This window comes from Condylura cristata, unplaced genomic scaffold (assembly GCF_000260355.1).
Source record: "Condylura cristata isolate star-nosed mole 26May11 unplaced genomic scaffold, ConCri1.0 scaffold00022, whole genome shotgun sequence".
Taxonomy (NCBI): domain Eukaryota; kingdom Metazoa; phylum Chordata; class Mammalia; order Eulipotyphla; family Talpidae; genus Condylura; species Condylura cristata.
Window position 1 is genome coordinate 22,569,716 of NW_004567123.1, and position 23,093 is coordinate 22,592,808.

Sequence of the window (23,093 nt, forward strand, 5' to 3'; positions counted from 1 at the left end):
GAATTCTCATCCAGTTTCCTCTATTGCTCCAGTCGCCAACCACAGAAGTTGATCTGTGATCACTCTGCTCCATGCACATTACATCTATTAAATGATGGATTTGGAAGCAGTTTTCTGCTTGGGTTTGGGAGTTTCCTGTTTGGTTTTAACCACTTTTGGAGTGTCTGTCAAGCACCAAGTAATGTGTAAGACAAGGTACATGTCTACTTCCAACAGTTGAATGTACACACGATACATGAGACTGGTATAGGTGAGAATTTGCTAGAGCCAAAATTCCATTGAAATATTGTAACTCAGACCTTAATGTCAATCCCAAAGAGTTGCTGACATTAGTAGAACCTCCCCAGCCCCGCCCAAGAACTTTCTTAAGCGCACATGTACTCTGGTGAGAACAACAGTGAATGTGTGGGTCAATAGAGGAATGCACCCAATAATTTCTAAATAGTGTGGGGTGAGCAGTTGAAAGGTGGCCAAGTCCAAAGACAGCCTCCCCAACTTCTAAGATCATGGTTTGGGTGACTCACTCCTTCACACAGAAGATGCCACTCTGTTCTTCCATGCCTTTATTGGTGACAGCAATGGACAAGAACAACACCACGCATAGCAGATACCTGGGCCCAACATCAGGCATGGCTAGCAAGCCCTGCAAGGCCACTGACACATCCAACCCCAGCCCAATATCCAGCCTACCCAAGTCATGTCCCCGAATGGGCAGGAGGTTGTCTGTCCAGTTTGTATGTGTGGATCAATCTGTCTGAGTGTCTGAGTCGCTGTCTGCAGGGCGCCCCCATCCTTGGCACATGGTAGGGGCCATTGGGTATACAGCGTGGCATCCCCCGATGGACCACTGGGCTCCGGTGTTGACCATGGGGGACTGGGCCAGTGACTGGAGGTGGCAAGGGGCCAGGCACAAAGTTCACTCCAGGACCACATCCTACAAAAGAACCAGTCATTATAAGAGTGGGCAGGCAGGATGAGCCCAGCTCTGCCTTCAAGCTTCTCTAGTTTTCCAGTGAGTTTTTCTGGGCTTCTGTAGCACAGCTACCAAATGGCAGTATCACTTCCCCATCATCCTAATCAGGAAATTGTGACAATCAATGAGCTGATTAACGAGTCTATAATTGCTGTTCCAGACTCAGCAGGGACCCCAGTCTTGAGCTACCCATATCATCTCGGTCCATCGGGGCACAGAAAGCTCGGCTGGGAGAGGAGTGAGGGAAAGCTGTGGCGGCACCTACCTAAGTGTGGCGGAATTGATAAGTCTTCCACTGGATTATAGTTGAAGAATTCATGAGGTGGGAAGGGCTGGCCTGGGAAAAAGGGGGCATCCTGGGGGAGGGGTGGGAACAGGGGAGGCCGTGAAGGCTGAGGAAGGGAGAAGGGAAAAGGCATGGGAGGGGGGAGGGGAGAGGGCCGGGGTGGGGGTAAGGGAAGCTGCTCCCCGAAGTCTGCGGGCTGCCCATGGTTCCCCTGGAACAGATGGTCCGGTTCCGGCCAGTCCTCAGTCCAGGGGTCTAGGAGTGGGAGGGTTGTTTCAGGAAAGTCTGGAGAGCTGGGCCCCCTGCACTCTGTCCATGCTTTCAAGTCACTGCTCCCTCATCTCCGAGCCCCGGGCCACTAGGCAGCTAGGCAGCGGCATCTCTGCTTTATACCCACTGTCCCTCCCCGCTCTCATTTCAGACAGTCCAAGATGTGTTCCTTCTTTCTTACCTTTCTCAAAGTGGACCTGCCTCGTTCTGACCTCACGCTCACCGCCAGAGCATTTGCCCTTTGTGTGGTTCGTATGTTTCTTGCTTTCCCCTCTCCCCAGCTCCACCCCAAAGAGCAATTAACGTGCAGAGTGAATCTTCTTTTATAAACCTAAAGATCCCATCACTCCCTTCTCCAGTAGTGCCCTTTCCTTTCAAATTCCCAAGAAAAACAAGTTTCTGGTTTCTATTCCCTCGTCAACTGCTCGATGCCTCTTTTGACCCCATTCCACTCCTTCGGCACTTTTTCTTTACTAACTGTGCCCACTTCCTGACGAACTTAACAAATCCTTTCTTCCGGACAGCCACACGACTTGGCCAACAGGTATGTCAGTTCTCAGAAAATGCCTCTTCCGTTGTCTCCTTGGTTTCCTCTATCAGCTCCTCTTCCCTTCTAATTTCAAGATGTGCTTTCGTTCTGCTTTCTCCTTCGCAGTTCACTCATGCCCTCAGTGTCCTTCTCTCTGTTGAGCACCACCAGCTCCCTCTCTCCACAGTACGTAAGCAGACGCCCTGACCCAACTCACCAACTCATCCTCCCACCTGACAATTCCTTCTGATGTTCCTATTTCTGTAGCTCCAAACTGGACTCAGAAGACCTGAGCACCATAAACTAGCCTTACAACCTTTACAGCATCCCTCTGCTGAGGAGCAGTTCTCTCACCAAAAAAAAAAAAAAAAAAAAAAACAAGGAAATCAGACAATTATATGATCAAAGCACTAATGCACCTCCCAAAACACCAATAACTGACTACCAAGTTCTAAAAGTCCACCTCAGGGACCATCTTGGCTCTCTGTGCCCCCTCAAACCCTCCGGCACTTCTACCAACGGCGTTCTAGTGAGACATCTGCCCCCATTTAACAAATGCTATCTGTATGGTTACTATCCACATGGTAACTGTGCTAGACTCTGGGGTCAAAAGTGGGTGAGATGTCGGCAAAGCCAGATCTTGCCTTCTGAAGACATGATCCATGAAAACAATGAGCTGCGGTGCCTGCCTGGTGAGCAGGCAGGAGCCAGGAGGCCAAAAGAAACGGCAGAGGGGACTCTCGTTTCTTCCGCACCATCTAGAATGCCTTCCTCCCTTTCTGTCTTTGCACCCATTTATACCTCCTAAAATAGCCCGCTTCTTCCCTGAGGCGCCCTGTAGGGTAGTGGTTTTGGACAAGATCCCACATGTTCAGTGCTTCTATAAGCCATTCATGTGCTATGTGAACATACAAACTGAAACCTGGACCGGACGTTGATCTCACCCTTCCCAGGAAATGACGAAGATCATGAGAGTGCTTTAAAGGGCCTCTACTCTCCCTGAGTCCCTCTGTCCCACTGTTTCCAAGCTCTGTGCTGAGAGACCTCTCTGCATCACTATGTCCCTCACTGTGGTAGGGCTCACCAAGGGGAAAGTCACGCTTGGGTAGCTCCACGCCCCAGGCATCAGCTACATGGCTCAGAAGCAAGTGTGAGAGGTGTCGGTGGGCGTGCTGGTCCCAGTGGACACCATCCCGGTGACGGTGCCGTACTGCATGCCGGAAATGAAAGTGGAGGTCCAGGACATCGAAGCAGTGGTCCCCAGCCAGCGTAGCACTATAGAAGTTACCTTCAACCACATCTCGCCGCAGAGAGCCTGCCAGGGGCTGGAGCTAAATGAGAAAATGCAACATCTAAGATCTACAGAATGCAGCAGAGTCTGGAAGGAGGGTTCTTACCTATCAGTTACCCCATCCCCCATTTTGTGGTGCCCTAAGTCACTTGCCTCTGGCAGAAGGAAACCCCCAGTGACACGTTCCCCCAGGGGCATCGCCATGTTCCACACTAGGAGGCAGGAGTCTGGCAACACCTGGTCCATTCGTACAAATACCCGCTCCAGATTCTCTCGGTATCTCTCCATTGAGAAGCGGCCATACCTGTTGGGCAGCACACAAGGTGAGCAAGAACATGCAGGTAGGCAGCTTCTAAACCGCACATCTACACACCCACCACCCCCTGCACCAGCCAGTATTCCCTATCTTCCCCCAACCTGGAGAGATCCCAGAGGCAGGAGTTGATGATCACCAGGTCCGGGGTAGGCCCATACGTCAGCTCCTCCAGGACGCCCTCCAGGTACTCGGAGTAAACACGGGTGAGGAAGTAGAAGCGCACAAGGTGGTGGCCAGAGCCCGAACAGAACTGACGGACCTCCCGGTACTGTGTCCCGTTGTGCAGCTCGCCCAGCTGGCCCCCAGCCACCAGCTGGTCCTGTTCAAAGCTCAGCTCCCCCTACCCACCGCCCCCCCCCAAGCTGGTCAGACCCATGCCAGGGAGAAGGACCCTGCCAGGCCAGGGTCTGTGCCCGCCCACCACTGGCATGGCCGACAAGCTTCCCTCACCTTGGCTTTCAACTGGGCAGCTGTGAGCAGTGAGTCTTTCTGGAGCAGGAGCACCAGGTCCTTGTATACAGCCCGCTGGACTGCCAGGAGATAGAACCCCAAGCCTGAGGCTGGCCTCACCCAATTTAGCTCATCCCAAGCCCAGGTCTCCCATCTTCCCAGGGTGGGTGGTTGCCCAACCCTCCTCTGTGGAGTGCTGACTTAGAAGCAGGAGGAAAAGTGATGTTAGAAAGCTCTAGCACTGTCTCTGTTCCTACAAGCTAGTAAGACCCACACCGCTAACCGGGTGGGCAGAAGTCGGCCAGGTGACCTGGGGGGCTGACAGCACAATCCGTCCCTCCCCTGTGGGAAATTATAGGGCAATGTCATGTTGAAAAAGCTGAGCAAAGATGGCATAAGTCTGACAGGTGACTTCTGTGAAAACAACTGTGGAAGGTGTGTGGGAAAACCAAGCAAGAAAACCTGTGGGATCGGAACGGACGCGGGATCAAAAAGTCAGATGTGGAGACATGGGTCCAAACAAAGAAAACAGGGTGCAGGTGTGGGGCTGCATTGTGACCCTCGGGGAGCACTCACTAGAGTCCCCCAAGATGACCACGAACTTGTTGTGTAGCAGCTGCTGGACTTCTGAAGCCTGGAAGTGGACCATGGTGCTTCGCAGCGGTCGGCGAGGGTCCTCGTTGTCCACACAGAAGACCATGCCTCTGCCAATGAGGGGCTGCAGGGAGGCTACTCCACGGAGGGCCGGGACTCAGGGCACGGTACTACCGGCTCCCCCCAGGCTGTTCAGGGACACTGGGAGGAGGCGGAGGGGCAGAGTGAGGCCCATCATGACACCCATGAACACACTGGGCACCATAAGCAAGAGGTCGCCAAGCCTGCAGGCCTCTCGGGCACTAAGGCACTTCCCGCGCGGCGCCGCCTGGCGCCCCGCACGTGCCCGCCGCCGCCCCGCGCATGCGCGCGCCCGCTCGCGCCAATTACCGAGTCCCGGGGCTCCGCGCGCGGTTCACACGCGAACAGGGCAGGCCCGCGCGCCGCGCTCCTTGCCCGCTGCGGGCTCTGGATCTCGGCTCATTGCCCCAGAGGCCAGTCGGTTCTGCACAGCCCCTGCCCAGCAGAGCCCGTGCGTCCCGGTTAGCCGTCGGTGCGCAGCCCGGCGCCCAGCGCTCTCCATGCGTGCGTCGCGGCGGCCCCGACGGCGCCGCAGGCCTGGGCACCCGGGGCGGCGACGCTCACAGCTCACACTTCCGGTCACCCATGTCCCGCCCTGCGCGACTCCCAGCGCCAGAGGGGACTGGAAGGCGGCAGGGTTGGTTGCCCCGGTGGGCAGGAGCCGGGGCCGGGCCCACCCGGGCGGGCACTAGGCCCGGTGTGGGCGGGGGCGCGGCGGCGGCTGTGTGTAGTTGCCCACAGTGATGATGGCCGTGACGGCGGCCTCGCCACGTGACCCGGACGGGCGGAAGCGGAAGTGCCGACCTGGAACCAGCAGTAGGCTGGAGTCCGCCCCTAGCTGCTCAGTCGCCGCTGGCGCCAGCCATGGACTGCTACACGGCGAACTGGAACCCGCTCGGGGACTCTGCATTCTACAGGTGAGCTGTCCTGCTCCCCTACCCACCCCACCCCCGCCTCTCTGGCCCACCCGCCCGAGATTCGGGACGGAGACTGCGGCGCGCTCCATCGTCTCTGCGCGCACTAGGGTCCTCCCCTTGCTGGCTCTCTGCTGGTGCCTACCTCTTAAGGCACAGCCGCCTGACACCTCGAAGCCGAGAAGAAAAATTAGCAAGCAAGGTGATAACACATGTAGGGGCAAAGCCTTACACTGAAACCCAAGCTGTCAACCGTGGAAGGGCAGTCAGGTGAGGGAGGCCGCCCAAGAATGACAGTGTCCAGTCTTCTGCCGGGAACTGCTGCTGAAGGGCGACCACTGGGGGCTCTTCCAGGGCAGGAGGGCAGGATCTCGGGGCCCTTGGGGTAACAATGCTGACCCAGGATGGGGGGAGGAGGGAAGTTTTCAGTGAAGGACCTCTGGCTCTCTTGGGGACCTCAGAGACCTAAACCGTTAATCTTTACGTCGTTACTCTGATTAGGATTTTTCAATGGCTTCTCTTCTTTGTAGGATAAAGCACAAACTTCTTGTGGAACATCTGTAAATCAGTCCATTTGTCTCTGCTACTTCATCTGCTTCTTTCTTACCCAAATTTTCTCTTTTAGTTACAGTTACCCCAGAACTGGTGATTCTGGGCTTGCTGTGCTTGCACTGGGTATGCATTTCCTTCTATGGACACTGCCGTTTCCCCTTTTATCTTACTTGGAGAATTCTTGCTTATCCATCAGGACCTAGAGTTTTTTCTGAACCTTTCCCAGTTTCCAGTAGTTAGCTGGACTTTCTTTTGGGCCTCACAGTACCCAGTGTTAAAGTCTGTTATGTATGGCACAGTAATATTTGTAAAGATTTTTTTTTCAGCTAAGCCAAATTCTTTGAGTCCGCAGAGCATTTTTTTGCATGTCACCAGTCCATATTTACAATTGTGCCTGCTGTACATGAGTTACACAATACAGCTTTTTAAAATACTTTGCAACTGAAGATTACAAAGATGTTGTATTGGGGTCTTATATTGGGGTCTTATAAGACTTCAGTTTGTATTAGTGAAATTATCCCATTCCTATTCATATATAATTTAACTGTTCAATGTAATTTTAATACATCAAGATGGACATGCCAAAATGAACACATAACTCGTGGCAATTATTAAAGATCTATTGGCTTTGTTGTTTATCATTCTTACCACTTTGAAACATGCTTATACAATATGAAAAAACTTACTGTAACTTCAATAGGAAATAACTTTGTTCAGCTGTTGAAATGTGAAGAGGAATGTTCATTGACAAGTAAGTAGTGTATGTACATACACCATACACTTTAAAAAATATTAACTTGTCTTTTGAAAATACATGTTGTCTACACAGGCTTGTTAAATTAGAGAGGGTGATCTCATTACCATAAAGCTTCTGTTAATCATATAAAGTGTTAGTTTTGTTGATACACCAGTGAACTGTTAAATGAATGTAAGTATTGAGTACATGCCATAGTCATGACTTACTTGGCTAGCCAACTATTACCTATGCTGCCAGAAAGGAGTAGAGATCTAACTAAGCCTTGTTACAGAGGATTTGTTATTTTTGCTAACAGATGTTGAGTCTTTCTATGTAATACACAGTGCACTAAGTACTTTATAAGTACTTAACTTGATTCAGGTCTCACAACCGCATGATGGTGGTTTCATTACTAGCTTCATCTTACTGATAAGGAAACAGGGGCAGAGAGATTTGGAAGCCAGGTTACATAGCTGGTTAATGATAGGACCAGGAATTTCCTGGGGTTTTGTTTGTTTTTAATAGGAAAATTATAATAGCGTGCTCTAGCTTGCCCACCTGAGTAGAACTGTGTTAAATGTAAATACTTGGTTTTATTTGTGTTTGTGTATGACTTATGCCAGGATCTAAATAAGTAAGTAAATGAATGATAAGCAAGCAACAGACATTGCATTTGGAGTCCTGGCTTCAGGACAGGATTCTTTTACATTGGACGTAATGTTCTGGAAAACTCACTGTGCTTGGGAAGACAAGAAAAGGGAACAGTGACCACTTTTGGGACTCCATATTTCTAGCCAATTTTATCTTAAAAACCCAACTTGGGCTAATTCCATTAGTTTATTTTGCCCAACCCTTCCTATGTCAGACTGTGCATATCACAAACCAATAAAAAAAAAAAAACATGGACCCTGTTTGCCTTCACAGAGCTACAGCTAGCAGAGGACTCATGCTAAGTGCTTTAGCACTAAACTGATCATGATGATGATTACTGTAAAGTATAGGGTTTAGGAGAAAATAATCACAGGCTGGTAGGTCAGAAGTAAAGGAAATACGAATATCCCATCAGGGAATAAGTGGGGTGGGGAGAGCATGAACAAAGGTGCATAAAGTACTGGGGTGCTCTCAGTGACCTAAGTGAAGCTAGTGTTGCCTTTCTAGGTAGAGCACCCTACACAGTCAGTGTGGCTCCTGTGCCACAGGCACTGGGGGTGGCAGGATAAGAAATGAGGTTGATGTTCTCTTAAGGGCTACATTCTGTAGTACCTTGTAGATCACCTTTATTTAAAGAATTATCAATGAGAAATTCTTTGCATAAACATAAACTGCATCTGTAAGACAACCCCACCCTTTTCGGGTACTATTGCCCAGTCGGTAATCTGATTGAGCCATCAGTAAATTCACACCAGCCGCTTCTGGGTATGTTAAGACCAGCTGGTTCCATGGACCTAGTCCACTTGTGCATTTTTGGTATGAAATGAAGTCTTTGACTAGACACTGTGCTTTACAGACAGCCACAACAGCAGGAAAGTCCACAGATAGTGGGTGCCAACAAAGACCTAGAGAGAAGGAAGCAAATCCATAACCAGAAGGTGACTGTATTCTAGTGAGGACAAATCTTTGCCCCTTCTATAATGAAAAAGGACCAGTGTAATCAGTCAGTATGATGCCGTACCAGAGGCATGTGTTGGTCTCTGCTTTTGGCAGGTTGGCCACTTAGTGTCAGCACTAGGCAGGTCAGCCCTGGGCAGGTAGGTTCTAGAACATCTCCCCAGAGGGAAATTATCACCAAGTTTACAAGCACAGTGGGTCAGTATCCTCTGACACAGGGTAAACTTACTTCCTCTGGTAAGGAAAGCTCAGAATAATTTGGGATTCAGGATGGTCAGTTTCATTTAGATATAGCTAGCCCCCTTCCGTTTCAGGATCCCGTTCTTTCCTGATCAATGCCTTAACTTTTCCATGGGAGATGATGTGCTGGTGAAATCACCTGATATCATTTAATTACCCACACAATTAAGTTTTATATTTGATTTTAACAGTGGCAGGTATGTGACTATAAAAAAGTAGATTCTGGGCCCTCCCTTGGTGGTGCAATGGGTTAGGATGCAGCACTGCAAGCTAGCCGCAGCTGCTTCAGTGCAAGTTTGATCCCTGGCCTTGGTGGTGATTCACATGGCATGGCAGACCTCTCCTGACTCGCCTGCTGCTCCCCTCAGTAGTGTACTTTATGGATCTGCCTGTTCTGCCCCCCATTCTGTCTCTAGTGAATCCTCTCACCACCCCTGCACCTCTGGCTTGCACCGCAGTTCTGTATGCATAAATAAATAAATCTTTTTTTTTTTTAAATAGATTCTTCTAGGGCTATTAGAGAAACTTGCTTCTCAGACTGTGACATGAGCTGAAAGTTAACGGAACTAAGCTTATAATTTTCTCTTTGTAAATAAATGTTCAAGAGTACTCAACATTATATGATCAAATACAGAAGTCACTCCCAAAGCACATGTTTCACTTGGCATTTCACCACTGTAAACTGCAGGCTTAATTAGCTGTGTTGCACTGCACACAGTGGGCTACTAACATCCATTTTCCCTTGGCAGGGAACTCAGCCCCGCACTCAGACACAAGCACATGGCCAGACCAGCCCCCAGGTCCCATCATCAGGAGTCTGTTTCTAGGACTACTCCCTGTTGGTCTAGGTCCAGTCAGGACATCTAACCTGGGAAAGTTTGATAAGTAAAAATTAATAAACTGATAAAAGGATAGCTGTAGAGTAGGAAAATGTTACATGATAGGGTAGACAGAGTACACATTAAAAACTCAAAGTCGGCCCTCCCTGGTGGCGCAGCGGGTTAAAGCACAGCACTGAGAATCTATAACCGCTTCCCCATGAGTTCAATTCCCGCCTGCCCCGGAGGTGACCACATGGCGTGGCAGACTTCTCCTGACCCGCCCGCTGCTCCCCTCAGCAGTGTACTTCGTCGATCTGCCTGTTCTGTTCCCCACTCTGTCTCTGGTGAAGCCTCTTGCCGCCCCTGAGCTTCTGGCCTGTACCCCAGTTCTGTATGTACAAATAAATAAATCTTTAAAAAAACAAACAAACAAACAAAAAACTCAAAGTCTTGGCCCTCCCTGGTAGCACAGTGGGTTGGAGCGCAGCACTGCAAAGCTGGTCGTGGCCGCCTCAATGCAGTTCGATCCCCAGCCCTGGAGGTGACCCACATGGCATGGCAGACCTCTCTGGATCCGCCCACTGCTCCCCTCAGCAGTGTACTTCATTGATCTGCCTGTTCTATTCCCCATTCTGTCTCTGGTGAATCCTCTCACCACCTGCACCTCTGGCCTGTACCCCAGTTCTTGTATGCATAATAATTTAAAAATCTTAAAAAAAAAACCCTATAAAGTCTTATTACTAATTCTGCCCCTATTCATTGCACCTATAAGTAACCACAGTCACTAGATTCTTATAGATCTTTCCAGAGTTTCTTTTCTCAAACAGAAGCTAATGTAAACATGTATTAGTTTTATTCCTGTCATGTAGAAGTATGCCAAAGTTCTTAAGGTTTAATTTGGACCCATTTGTTGATTTTTTTTTATTTGACTTTTGGGTTTTATGTCATGCTTAGAAATTGCTTCTAGCTGGAGGCTGTAAAAATAGGTTGATTTTATTAACATGTAAATCTTGAATTCCATCTGGAAAACATTTTACTGTAGAGACATTATCATTCACTGTGGCTCTCCCTACGGCATGTGGCCACACGTCAAGCGCCAGTCTGCACCAGTTTGGAACGCCGTCTGCCTTACATGCTCCCAGGCCTCCTTTTTCATTCTGTTCTCTGCCATCCATTATTTCCTTATTCCTGGGCCAAAATGGCACTTTAGTTAACTTAGGTTTATATCAATATATATTATTTGCTATCTGTTATATCTCATATTTTCAAAATGGTCTTAATTATTTTCCCTTTCAGATGGTCTTTTTTTTCCCAGACAAATTATAGAATCAGTTTGTGCTTCCAGCCCTCCCCGCAAAAATTAGGGAGTTAGTTTTATTGGAATAAGCATTTATAGATTATTTCGAGATATTTCTCATATCTTTACATGCTTGGCTAAATTTTGATTTTATTTTAGAAAATTTTTATCAGGTTTATTTTAGGATATAAAGTCTTGTTGCGATCATAATGAGGATCTTTTTAAATTTCTATTTCTGATTGATTTTTGCTATGGTATAGAACACTCATTGCTATAGAAAATATACTGATTTTTGTTGATCACCCTACTGACTTCTTTTATTCTAACCAGTAGCTTGCCTTAAGGATCACGTCCTTCCCTGTGAACACCTCAGCTCCCTTGTGTGCTGTCCCTAGCATGCCTGTCATCAGTCTAGCTGCTCCCCGCCTCCCTACCACAGGTGGTGGTTATATGGGGCCCTTCTTTGTCTACCTGCAGAAAACAAATGGAGGCTTTAGGAGTTTCTCTGGGGCTCACTCCCACTAGATTCAGGGTCATGAGGACACTAATCGCTATCACCTCTCTGTGGACAGGAAATATGAGCTGTACAGCATGGACTGGGACCTGAAGGAGGAACTCAGGGACTGCTTGGTGGCTGCTGCACCCTATGGGGGCCCCATTGGTACGTCACCCCTCTGCCACTGCATGTGGTGGATGCATGGGATGATCTCAAGGTCTTTGTTCCCTGGGATACTGTAGTCAGCCTTTTCTTGCTGGTTTACCTCTCCCACCCTCTTGAGATACTTAATTCAGGTACTCCTGAGGCCTGCTTCATGTGTGGTGGACCTGGGTGGGGAACTAGGACAGATGGTCTCTTCTCAAACTGCAGCACTGCTTAGAAACCCATGGCAGAAGGAGAAGGCTGCCAGCATTCGGCCTGTGCTAGAGATCTACTCTGCTTCTGGCATGCCGCTGGCCAGTCTACTGGTGAGTGTCCCTGACCAGGCCAGGGGTGGGAGTGGGCTTCTGCGTCCTGAGGGCAGCCTCGGAAACCACCCTCTCCTCTGTAGTGGAAGAGTGGGCCTGTGGTGTCTCTGGGCTGGTCAGCTGAAGAGGAGCTGCTTTGTGTGCAAGAAGATGGTGTGGTGCTGGTTTATGGGCTTCATGGTGACTTCCGGAGACACTTCAGCATGGGCAATGTATGGGCTACAGGGACCGGGGGAGGGGGATAGGGCCTGTGGCCTGGCTCCTTCAACCCATTGCCCCTCTCCCCAGGAAGTTCTTCAGAACCGGGTTCTAGATGCCCGAATCTTCCATACTGAGTTTGGTTCCGGGGTGGCCATCCTCACAGGGGCCCACCGCTTCACCCTCAGTGCCAATGTGGGTGACCTCAAACTCCGCCGGATGCCAGAGGTACCAGGTGAGACCTGACATCCCTTAGGCAGCATTTGGTACCCACGGATGTGGCTCTAGACCTCGGGAACACAGCAGATGCTGCAGGGCCTAGTCATGTAAGGTTGTCCTCTGCCCTGGCCATAGGTCTGCAGAGTGCACCCTCCTGCTGGACCACACTGTTCCAGGAGCGAGTGGCACACATTCTTCTGGCTGTGGGGCCCAATCTTTACCTCTTGGACCATGCAGCCTGCTCTACAGTGGTGAGGCCCTGAATGCAATGAAATGGAGGCATTGGGGGCGGCAGGGGGAGACGCTGAGAAGTCAGTAATTCTGGTGTCCTCCCGGCTCTGCCCCAGACACCCCCTGGCCTGTCCCCAGGAGTAAGCAGTTTCCTGCAGATGGCAGTCTCTTTCACCTACCGCCACCTGGCACTCTTCACAGATACAGGCTACATCTGGATGGGGACAGCATCACTCAAGGTGTGGTCCTGGAACAACACAGGGGCTACGTGCCTTGTCCAGGAAAGATCTGATGGGGCAGAGGGAGGGTTTTCAACCAGAGAGGTGACTCCTGGGAGAGGGCAGTGACATTCCCTGCACCCTTCTAGGAGAAGCTTTGTGAATTCAACTGCAACATCCGGGCTCCCCCAAAGCAGATGGTCTGGTGAGTATCGGGGTGTTGCTGAGGGTGGGATACCTGATTCATCCTTTCTGCTCTCCAAGCCGAGCGGGACCTACATTGCATCTTCTCTGCCGGTGCATGCTCGAGGGCAACACAGATGCACCAGGGACTGATAGCACCAGGTGACAGGGAGGGATGCAGACAAGTCAGGAAGGGGAGAAGGGGCAGCAAGACAGGCAGTGATGTGAGAGATGTGGCTATAGGCCGGGCATCTGTGTGTGCCCCAGAAGTATTTGTGGTGGTGTCGCCCACAGGTGCAGCCGTCCTCGCAGCAAGGAGAGGGCCGTCGTGGTGGCCTGGGAGAGGCGACTGATGGTGGTAGGCGATGCACCCGAGAGCATCCAGTATCCTTGGAAGACTGCCTGTTGGGAGGTGGGAGAGGGGTCACCTGCCCAAACCCCCCCTCCCCCCAGTTGTTCTTGGAGCCTTAACAAGCTTGGGTTTGTGCTGGACGAGGACTCCTACCTGGTGCCGGAACTGGATGGGGTCCGCATCTTCTCCCGCAGCACCCATGAGTTCCTGCATGAGGTTCCAGGTGAGACAAGACATGACCCAGGACAGGGGTTCCTTCACCCCCAGCTGCCAAGAGTGGGATTGAGGGTTTGCTCTGCCCCATTCCACTCACCAACTCCCTCCCCAGTGGCCAGTGAGGAGATCTTCAAAATTGCCTCGATGGCTCCCGGAGCACTGCTATTAGAGGCCCAGAAGGAGTATGAGGTAAAGGCCCCGTGTTTCTCCCCAGTCCTCAGGGTGGTTTCCTCCTCCTTCCCCTGATTGGCCGAACTTCCTATCAGAAGATGGGTTTAGTCAGGGCAATGGGCTGGGCTGGGATAGGGAGAGCTTGTTCCAGTGACCTAAAGGGACATGGTTTCCTCCATTTGTTGATGGGGAGAGCTAAGTAACCCCCATTGTCTCCTGCTCAGGCACAAGTTAGGGCTGCCCCTGAGAGGTCATAAGGCCTCACATAAGCATCTACGCTGGTGTTGGCAGGAGTAGGGGATTTGTAGAGGGGTACAGCTCAGGTGGGCTGTGAGAGTTTGGGCTCTGGCCTCTCCTGCCCTTCCAAACAGCCCATTAAACCACAGCCCAGAGGGACTTGAAGTCAGGTGGGGGTTTCCTCTGTCAAACTGTCATATCCCTGACACCTTCTCCCCAGAAAGAGAGCCAGAAGGCAGACGAGTACCTGCGGGAGATCCAGGAGCTGGGGCAGCTGACCCAGGCCGTGCAGCAGTGTATCGAGGCTGCAGGACACGAGCACCGGCCAGATATGCAGAAGAGTCTGCTCAGGGTTGGCCTGGGAAGCAGGGCTGGGAGGGGGTGGTGGCACTGGGGGGTTTGTGGAGTGCTGGGCTGGCAGGGGACACTTTTCTCTATTGCCCTCTTTCTCTTCTCAGGCGGCCTCCTTCGGAAAGTGTTTCCTGGACAGATTTTCACCTGACAGCTTCGTACGCATGTGTCAGGAACTTCGTGTGCTCAATGCTGTTCGGGACTACCACATTGGGATCCCTCTCACCTATAGCCAGTATCCCCAAACATGCTGGGGATAGTGAGGGGAGAGGGGAACGAAGGGGGTGGTGTTGAAGGTTCTGTCTAAAAATCCTTGGCAAATAGGGCTTATTCTCAGCTGGATCCTTAACTGAGTGAAACACAGATACAAGCAGCTCACCATCCAGGTGCTGCTGGACAGGTACAGCCAGCGAAGGGTCCTGTAAGGTGGGCTGTGGGGGGTGGACAGGCTTTACAGCCTCTTGACACATTTGTTTGGGATCTAGATAGACATAAGGCCACTCTGCTCTCTATTCCACCTCACCCGTGTGCACTTTATCCTCCTTACCTGCCAGGCTTGTGTTGCGAAGACTATACCCCCTAGCCATCCAGATATGTGAATACCTGCGCCTTCCTGAAGTACAAGGTGTCAGCAGGATCCTGGCCCACTGGGCCTGCTACAAGGTGAGGGTGTAGGACAGGATCTGGGACACTTGGGGTCTTGCAGGCTCCTGTGGGGTATGGAAAACACGAAATGTAGAGTTGGAAAGGATGGGGTTGTTCAAGTACCAGTGGGTTGACGGGTAAGGTCCAGGTGTGTGTCACACCCCTCTCCTTCTGCAGGTGCAACAGAAGGATGTGTCTGATGAGGATGTTGCTCGGGCCATTAATCAGAAGCTGGGGGACACACCTGGCGTCTCTTACTCTGACATTGCTGCGCGGGCTTACGGCTGTGGCCGCACAGAACTAGCTATCAAGGTGTGGGAGCCTGGCCCTCCTTAAGATGCTCTGATGTGGGTATTAGAAGCCCGCAGACCAACTCCTCTCTGTTTTCCTCCCCCTTTCCCTCAGCTGTTGGAGTATGAGCCACGCTCTGGGGAGCAGGTACCCCTTCTCCTAAAGATGAAGAGGAGCAAACTAGCACTGAACAAAGCCATCGAGAGTGGGGACACAGACCTGGGTGAGCAGGGTTTGAGTGAAGGCAGACTCGGACCCCTTGGCTAGGCAGGGTGCTGGACTGGAACCCACAGCCCACCTTATTGTCCCATAGTGTTTACGGTGTTGTTGCACCTCAAGAATGAGCTGAACCGAGGAGACTTTTTCATGACCCTCCGGAACCAGCCCATGGCCCTAAGCTTGTACAGACAGGTATATGCTGAGGGTGGGGTACAGGTGGGTACCTCCTGTGTAGGCACTGCTGACTGACTGTCCTTGTCCCAGTTCTGCAAGCATCAGGAGCTGGATACGCTGAAGGACCTTTACAACCAGGATGACAATCACCAGGAGCTGGGCAGCTTTCACGTCCGAGCCAGCTATGCAGAGGAGGTCTGAGGTCCACAGGCCGAGTGGGCTGCTGGTCTGGTTCCTCCTAGGCCTCATATTTGGTGCATACCCCTTCTGGTCCTCATTGTTGAGGGTCTGAGGAGAAATGACAAGAAGGGAGGTGGTACCAGAGAAGTTACCTTTCCCACCGCAGTCGCCAGAGTGGCACACCCAGCCGATTAGACTGGCCTTGGAGACCCTGGTTGCAGGAATTAGCCTGGGTAGGGAGGCTGAGCTCAGGCTTCCCTTCTTGTCCTCACAGCGAATCGAGGGGCGTGTCGCGGCTTTGCAGTCAGCAGCTGATGCCTTCTACAAGGCCAAGAATGAGTTTGCAGCCAAGGTTTGACCCATTCTTTCCCAAGAATCTCCTCCCGCCTCTCTGATCTTCCATCCTGTTCTCATCCCCGTCCTGGTTTATCACCATTCCCAGGCCACAGAAGACCAAATGCGGCTTCTGCGGCTGCAGCGACGCCTAGAAGATGAGTTGGGGGGCCACTTCCTAGACCTGTCTCTCCATGACACAGTCACCGCCCTCATCCTCGGCGGCCACAGTAAGCGCTCGGAGCAGCTGGCGCGTGACTTCCGCATCCCTGACAAGAGGTCGGTGAGGACCCTGGTTCTTGAGAGTTCTAGGATCACCTGCTCCTCCAGCAGCACCTCCAACCTCCGCTTCCCTACAGGCTCTGGTGGCTAAAGCTAACCGCCCTGGCAGATCTGGGAGACTGGGAAGAGCTAGAAAAGTTTTCTAAGAGCAAGAAATCACCCATTGGCTACCTGGTAAGGCAGGGGCACCTCTTTCACCCCATCTCTGGGGAGAGTAGGGGCCCTGGAGAAAGGTCAATGGCCTGTTCAGCATTCCTTCAGCTATCCCACGTAGCTGGTGGGTGTGTTTTGGGTGCACACATTTGCAGGCCACCATACATCGAGAATGGGCCCAAGTCTGCCTCCAACGGCAAGTGGGAGGGAAATGAGCTGCTTTCCCCAAGGGGAGTCCTCAGGCCGCCAAGTGCCTGAAGGCAAGTCCTTTTTCGTTAGGGGGAGTGGAACAGGGTGGGCACATTTTTGAGGCAGTGGAGGTTACTGAGGGGGTTTATTTTCTGTGGCAGGCAGTTCAGAAGTGTGATGCGGAAATGGAATGAGTGCAGCTGGGAGAGAAAACCCAGGCCTGAGAGAGCAGGAGTTAATCTGTTGTGAGGGGTGGCAGTGGGTGGGAGGTTAGATCCACGGGAAGACTTGGCCTCAGGACTGTCCAGATCTTTAGTTTAGGTCATTTTTACCCTGAGAATGTTGAGTTCACAGCTATTGTATGGAGGTGAGGGGCAAGGGCAGGGAGGAGGGTCATATAAGCTGAAGGGTATAAGAAATACATAAGGACAATATAACCATTGGACTCTTCTGCCACTCCTTCCCTCTCCTAAGCCCTTCGTGGAAATCTGCATGAAGCAACACAATAAATATGAGGCCAAAAAGTACGCCTCCCGTGTGGCTCCCGAGCAGAAGGTCAAGGCTTTGCTTCTTGTTGGGTGAGTTGGCCGAAAGCCCTATGGGTGCTAGGTGGCTGAGCCAGTGGGCTGATGAGAGGCAGTTTGTGCCCTTCGGTAGCCCAGCACCATATTTCTCCTGCCCAAACTCCAGGGATGTGGCTCAGGCTGCGGATGTGGCTATTGAGCACCGGAATGAGGCAGAGATGAGCCTTGTATTGTCCCACTGCACTGGAGCCACCGATGGGGCCACAGCCGACAAGATTCAGCGGGCCAGGGCGCAAGCCCAGAAGAAGTAAGAGGCCCATCCTGCACATCTCCTCAAGCCCAGGGCTTGACAGGTTGTCTCTGCTCATCCTCCCCCTCCTGCAGAGCTAAAGTTGGGGAGTAGGCTGAGATGGGGACTGGGAGTCTGGTTGTAAATAAAGTAACATTTAGAATGCTTGTCTTATGCTTCCAGCCTAAGCACTGGAAGCCGAACTATCCAGATACCACAACAAAATCCCACATGTTTGTGTTGGAGCTGGATGGGGGGCTTCTCCAGCTGTTTTTTAAGAGACCTGTCCCTCTGACCAGTTATTGAGGAAAGTTTCTCAGGTTTACCCAGGAATGTAGCTCTTTGGGGAGAGCTAGCACAGAACATACTCACCAGCTGATCAAGAACACACGGAAAAGTGTTACACACACACACTCAAGAACCATGCTAAACACTACCATTTTTGTTTCATTTATTCCACATGACAACCCTATGAGATAGGGAGCAGATCCCATTTTACAAAGGAAGGAAGAGGGGACTGGCAAAACTGGGCTTTGAAACTAGGTTGAGCCTTCGGGGGTCGCAGAGCTGCTCCTTGGCTGTGGTGGGGATAGAGAAGAGTTGACTCAGCTGGAACAAAAATCGGGCCCTCTGAGAGGGGGCACCTGAGCCATGTAGCAGTACAGTGAAGGCTGGAAGAATGATGGGAGGCATGTCATCGGTGAGTTGGAGGGGGAGCCTTCAGAAACAGTACCTGCTCTGATGAGCAATTCTTGAGCATTCTCTGAGCTGAAGAGAAAATCTGCAAACTACAAACCCATGATTCCACCTTAGCCCGCTGGAGGCTTCATCCCTATCAGTAGACTGCCTTCTTGGCCTGCCATTTGCACTCTGTACATTGTGGCTTCTAGTCCCAGTGCCCAAGAGGGCATGACTTTTCCTCCTGTTGTCCCTTTAGTCTGCAAGGAGGAAACCAAAGCCCAGAGCGACAAAGCCAAAGCTAGAGGGAGGCCTCTGGAGCTTCCAGCTTTTCCTTCTTTAAAACCTTTGAGCCAGCCATACTTAGGAAGACTGAGGGTGTTTCTTTTCTTCCCTCACCTGATCTATAAGTGTGAAAGTCTTCTAACGGGATGCATGTGTGTGTGTATATATATATATATATCTCAAATTGTAAAACACCCATTTGTTATCCTTACTAGGTGGACAGGAAAAAACAGGAATATTTGGAATCAGCTGAAAATCTCAAGGGTACAGGGGTGACTTAGCACCCTGGGGCCTGAACCTGGAAAACTTGCTAACTCAAGTGTCAGTTGAAGCTAGTGGTGGGCTGGATCCTTAACTGGGACTGTTCATCAGAACACGCTGTGCACCTCAGGGTAACAGCCGGGTCCCAAGCGCAGGCATCCCCAGGGAACTGGGCAGAGCTATTCTGCCTTCCCTAACCTAGCTCTGGGTCATACCTGCCCCATTCTGTTTGTCAAGGTGGTCGCATAGGCCTACCCCACTCACTTTTAGCGCAAGTAGACTCCACTTCTTGGTGAGGGGGTTGGTTAGGAAGGCTCTGGAAGAGTGTGTGGGACCAGAAATGTGCCTAGTTTTCAGAAGCACTATCTGACACAGCCTATCAGCCTTAAAATGAGTAGACACCTCCCAGAGGGAAAGATCTCCAATGGTGGGCTCATCATTCTGGACCTTGCACCCACATTGTTGGCCTCATGACTCCTTGCTATCCTTGTAGCTCTTCCATGCTTTTTAAAAGTGTTTTGTCCAGTTTTTCTAGTTTTTCTAAGTAAAAAGAATTGGTACCATGGAAGCCAGTCTGCCTTCTCTGGCGGGGTTGGAGGGGCAGGTGGGCTGGGCAGTACTTTTAGAAGGTAAGCAGTAATAAATCTATGTTCCCGAAGTAGCCGACCACATGTTTGGTCATGTGATATGTCAACATTAAACACTGTAGGTGAAGTTTTAGAAATAAGTGAGAAGTAACAGATGACATTTATATAAAAAAATTAATACTAGTTCATAAAAAGTGTATGTACTATAACAGTCTGGGGAGAGTTGTTTGAAAATTAAAAGCAGCATTGACACCTTTTTTGTAAAGTTAAATACTGATTTTTACCTCCAACATTTTATCATGAAAACTTCCAAATGGACAAACAAAAACATTCAAACATACAGCTAAAGAATTTTGCAGCGAATACCTGTGTACTCACCCCTGTGTTCCACTGTCAGCATTTCACCACTGTTTCATGCATCTACCCATCTTGTTTCTGATGCTTTTCAAAGCAAGCTACTGTCATCAGTATATTTCCCTTTAAGTACTTCAGACATTAGTCATTGTTTGCAAATGTTTTCTTCTTAGGCATAATATATAAGCCAGACCTCAAGTGTACTGTATTTGCTGAATTTTGACATATATATATATATATATATGTAAATAATGATTTTTAAAATGAGCATTTTTTTTTCAACTCTTTAATTGTTCCATTAGTTAGTGTCAAATGTCTTCAATGCTGAGCAACTTGCACAGCAGGCCTGTGCTCACCAGCATGGGTGGACCAGTCTTAGCCAATTATTGGACCAGGATTGAGCCTGCACCAGGATTGTGACACTGGGGGCTGAGAATCTGGAAGCATCTTTTCTAATTACAGATGTCAGTGGCAGCCTGAGAGTGAGATTCAGAGGAAAGGCTCTTACAAGAAACCACTTTCTGGGGGTAAAGAGGCTGCAGTGCTTGGGTACAAAGCTCTGACAAATGCCCCTGAGAGTAGATCAGTGACCTGGAAAAGCACTTGGCTCTTACTTCAACTTTCTAGCTCACTGCCTTGCTTTATTTTTATTACAGAATTTAGGAATTTTTCTTGTTCATGTTGTCTTATTGTTTGTCTCCCCATCTAGAATGTAAGTTCCTGAGAGCGGAGCCTTTTTCTATCTTATTCCTGCACTCAATGAGTATTTGTCGAGTGAATGACTCATTGTTCCATTTACTACATGACAAAGGAGGCCCAGGAGGGAGAATGACTAGCCCTCTCTCATCCTTTTCTCAGGAATGCTGCAACTTGGGGCACCTACGGAGTGACTGACAAGTGCCTGTGTGTAGGTGTGTGCTTTTGTAGGCTGAGACCAAATCAGGGCCAGGAGCAGGGCTGCAGCTTCCCACTTGGGTAGGCCTGGTCCAGAAGCCTGTCACCCCTCCCCTCTCAGTCCTTTTCACAGACACCTGTTTGCCCTGTGGTGCTGAGGGGAGACGCTGGGTATTAAGTAGGATGGGGAGACTGGCGGGGCTCCACAAGTGAGCAACTAAGGATGGGACCCCAGAGGCATGTATGGGTTGCTGAGCTAAACTTCCCAGAGACTCCAAGTCAGAACATCCAAGACCCTGCATCTCCTTGGTCTGAGGTTCTGCCACCCCTGAACACAAATGCTTGGACCACAGTGTAGCTGTCTCATGGAGAAAAGGGGATCTGGCATTCCCTGAAAACGGGTTTCTCACCAAGCTGTATAAGTCTAATTCTCAGTCCTGCCATGGGGTCTGGGGGTGGAGATGAATGTGTTAGAAAAGAAACAGAATCAGGTTCAGCCAATAGTGGGGCTAGAAACCCAGGGCTCTGACTACCACACCCAACTGCAGCATTTTTCCAAATGTGCTCAGATTCCATGGGGATCCTTTTGATGAAGTTAGAGGATGAACACTTTATTTGAATAGCTATTTTAATGCATTTTAGAATATATGTTAAATCCTTTTATGATAGTATAAATAAAACTATTAAAAAGTCAACCAAAAAATATTAACATATATTAGTGTAAAAAGTATATTAGTGTAGATCAGAGGTAAACAAGGCAAAACTAAGCTGGTAGAGTTTGATCTTGGGATGACTGCTATCTCAGCTACCCAGTCAGTCATTTTTTAGGGTTTCTAAACAGTTGAGTTCAAGATTTTCATTTAACCATTCAATACCCAATAGACTGAGTTTCAACTTCTTGAGAACCAAGAATGGGGGGCCTATGAGAGAACCCGTCCTCATTGGTTGCCCATGGGGTCTGAGCATGTGGCTTCTGGGCCCGTGGGTTGTAGTAACTACAGGCAGAGGTACCTTGTACCTCTCATTTTCAACACTTGGGTTGGTTCTGATGAATGGGGAAGATAACACAGCTTCCACCCAAAAAGGGACTTCCCTGCCAGGAGCAGAGGGCCTCAGGGTGGCCTCTCTTACCGGGTACTTCCAGGCTGTGTTCCCATCAGCATACACACTCTTATACTCCACAAATTAAGGGAAGGTAGGTGGACAGAGTCCTTAACTGACACCCCAACTACAGTTGGTGGTGGAGACTGGATGTGTTTAGCGGTTGCCAACCTGTGGAACTGACATGGGCTTCTGTGCCAAAATGCCCCAGCTTCCACCATGAAGAATGGCCACCAGCTACAGCCTTTCCCCTAGGGGCACACAGAATGCCGGACTATGGATGGGAGAAGGGGATTTAAGGGCTGAGAGCCTGGAGGACAGGCTGACCCCCACCCCTGGCATGCAGACTCTGGCTGGGATGAAGGGTCCAGCAAGATGCACTCACACACTGCTTGTGCCATCGGTCCCCAGCCTGCAGAGGCCCAGGGACTCATTTCTGCACAGCTCCCTAGGGTCCAAGGGCTTTACCATGGCTACACCGGGACATCTTGCTTTTGCAATACCCCCCTTCCAAAACTGCTAACCCAGATGTAGGTAGGGTCAAAATGGGGGTGAGGGCAGAGGGTTTGAGCCCCCTATCTCCCGGTGGTGCACACATCTACTCCCCTCTGCTTTGAAAACCTCCTTTCCTTCACCAGTCCAAAGTAAAGGACACCCTCCCCTCTAGAGCACCACCTGTCAGTGCCTCTGCCAGACTCAGCCCCGGTATGTGCTTCTGGAAAGCGGGGGTGTTTTCCCTGGGGCTCAGGTGAGGAAGGCGTGGGCTGATTTGCTGTAAGACTGCACCCACTGTGCCAAGCCCCTTAAAAGCACTTGGCAGGGTCCTCTCTCCCCAGTGACAATTTTTAAAAAAACATTGCAGCAATTAGCAAAACCCAAAGAAGTCCGAATGGAGCACGTTTGGAGAAATGGATCGACGACTTTTGCGTTTCGTCACCTTTGATCACTAGGCATTGGTGTGACTTGTATTTATAAGGCCTCAGTTTCCGCCTCTGTACAGGGAAGAAGGACCCAGTCCAAGCCCCTGGGACTGCAGATGTGAAGGCAGGACCGCACGGGCGGCCGGTGTTTCCGGGGTCAGTAAGCTCCAGGATCGGGCCGCGTGGGGCGCACATCTCGTCACCCACGAGAGCGTGAGACCGGACGATCCCGCTCAGAACCGGGGCAACAGCTCCCGGGCGCGCGAGGGCGGAGCCCGCGAGGGCCGGGAGACGCCCGCTCTGTGTGGGCCAACCAGCGCCTGTCTCTGAACGGCCAATGAGGAGGTGTCTTACAGCGAAGGCCGGGCCGGGAGCGAGGCTGCGGCGAGTGCGGCGCTGACAGAGACGCGCGCGCGCGCGCGTTCCACCTCGGA

At 50.7% G+C, this 23,093-nt stretch overlaps 2 protein-coding genes across 4 annotated transcripts; one reads left to right on the top strand and one right to left on the bottom strand.

Annotated features, from left to right (window-relative positions):
* Positions 1-540: 540 nt before the first annotated feature.
* PCED1A (PC-esterase domain containing 1A) lies at positions 541-5,534 on the bottom strand. 3 transcript variants are annotated; one of them, XM_012728447.1, is made up of 9 exons: positions 5,100-5,534; positions 4,692-4,910; positions 4,116-4,195; positions 3,767-4,005; positions 3,503-3,653; positions 3,347-3,389; positions 3,143-3,268; positions 1,239-1,514; positions 541-934 (listed from the first exon to the last, which is right to left on the bottom strand). In XM_012728447.1, the coding sequence occupies exons 2-9, from the start codon at positions 4,813-4,815 to the stop codon at positions 696-698; spliced, it is 1,278 nt and encodes a 425-aa protein (XP_012583901.1). In that variant the 5' UTR covers positions 4,816-4,910; positions 5,100-5,534; the 3' UTR covers positions 541-695. The 3 variants fall into 3 exon arrangements, with proteins under 3 accessions (XP_012583901.1, XP_004687405.1, XP_004687404.1); XM_004687348.2 differs by having other exon boundaries at positions 3,143-3,389; positions 3,767-3,852; XM_004687347.2 differs by having other exon boundaries at positions 3,143-3,389.
* Positions 5,535-5,618: 84 nt separating this feature from the next.
* On the top strand, positions 5,619-18,707 carry VPS16 (vacuolar protein sorting 16 homolog (S. cerevisiae)). Its single transcript, XM_004687349.2, has 24 exons — positions 5,619-5,707; positions 11,531-11,619; positions 11,827-11,924; positions 12,008-12,136; positions 12,213-12,357; positions 12,477-12,592; positions 12,689-12,811; positions 12,940-12,995; positions 13,268-13,357; positions 13,454-13,548; positions 13,654-13,730; positions 14,170-14,301; positions 14,408-14,535; positions 14,665-14,700; positions 14,855-14,963; positions 15,123-15,257; positions 15,351-15,459; positions 15,550-15,647; positions 15,720-15,824; positions 16,084-16,161; positions 16,252-16,421; positions 16,502-16,598; positions 17,241-17,344; positions 17,457-18,707. The coding sequence occupies exons 1-24, from the start codon at positions 5,655-5,657 to the stop codon at positions 17,599-17,601; spliced, it is 2,517 nt and encodes an 838-aa protein (XP_004687406.1). The 5' UTR covers positions 5,619-5,654; the 3' UTR covers positions 17,602-18,707.
* Positions 18,708-23,093: the final 4,386 nt, after the last annotated feature.

Excerpts from the sequence above, each read along its gene's own strand:
- PCED1A (XM_004687347.2), bottom strand. The coding sequence starts at position 4,815 with ATGGTCTTCTGTGTGGACAACGAGGACCCTCGCCGACCGCTGCGAAGC. Across the intron at positions 4,196-4,691 it reads GGTCATCTTGGGGGACTCTA|TCCAGCGGGCTGTATACAAG; the intron begins GTGAGTGCTCCC and ends ATCTCCTGGCAG. Across the intron at positions 3,654-3,766 it reads TGCCTCTGGGATCTCTCCAG|GTATGGCCGCTTCTCAATGG; the intron begins GTTGGGGGAAGA and ends GCTGCCCAACAG.
- VPS16 (XM_004687349.2), top strand. The coding sequence starts at position 5,655 with ATGGACTGCTACACGGCGAACTGGAACCCGCTCGGGGACTCTGCATTC. Across the intron at positions 15,258-15,350 it reads GCACAGAACTAGCTATCAAG|CTGTTGGAGTATGAGCCACG; the intron begins GTGTGGGAGCCT and ends CCTTTCCCTCAG. Across the intron at positions 15,648-15,719 it reads CCCTAAGCTTGTACAGACAG|TTCTGCAAGCATCAGGAGCT; the intron begins GTATATGCTGAG and ends TCCTTGTCCCAG.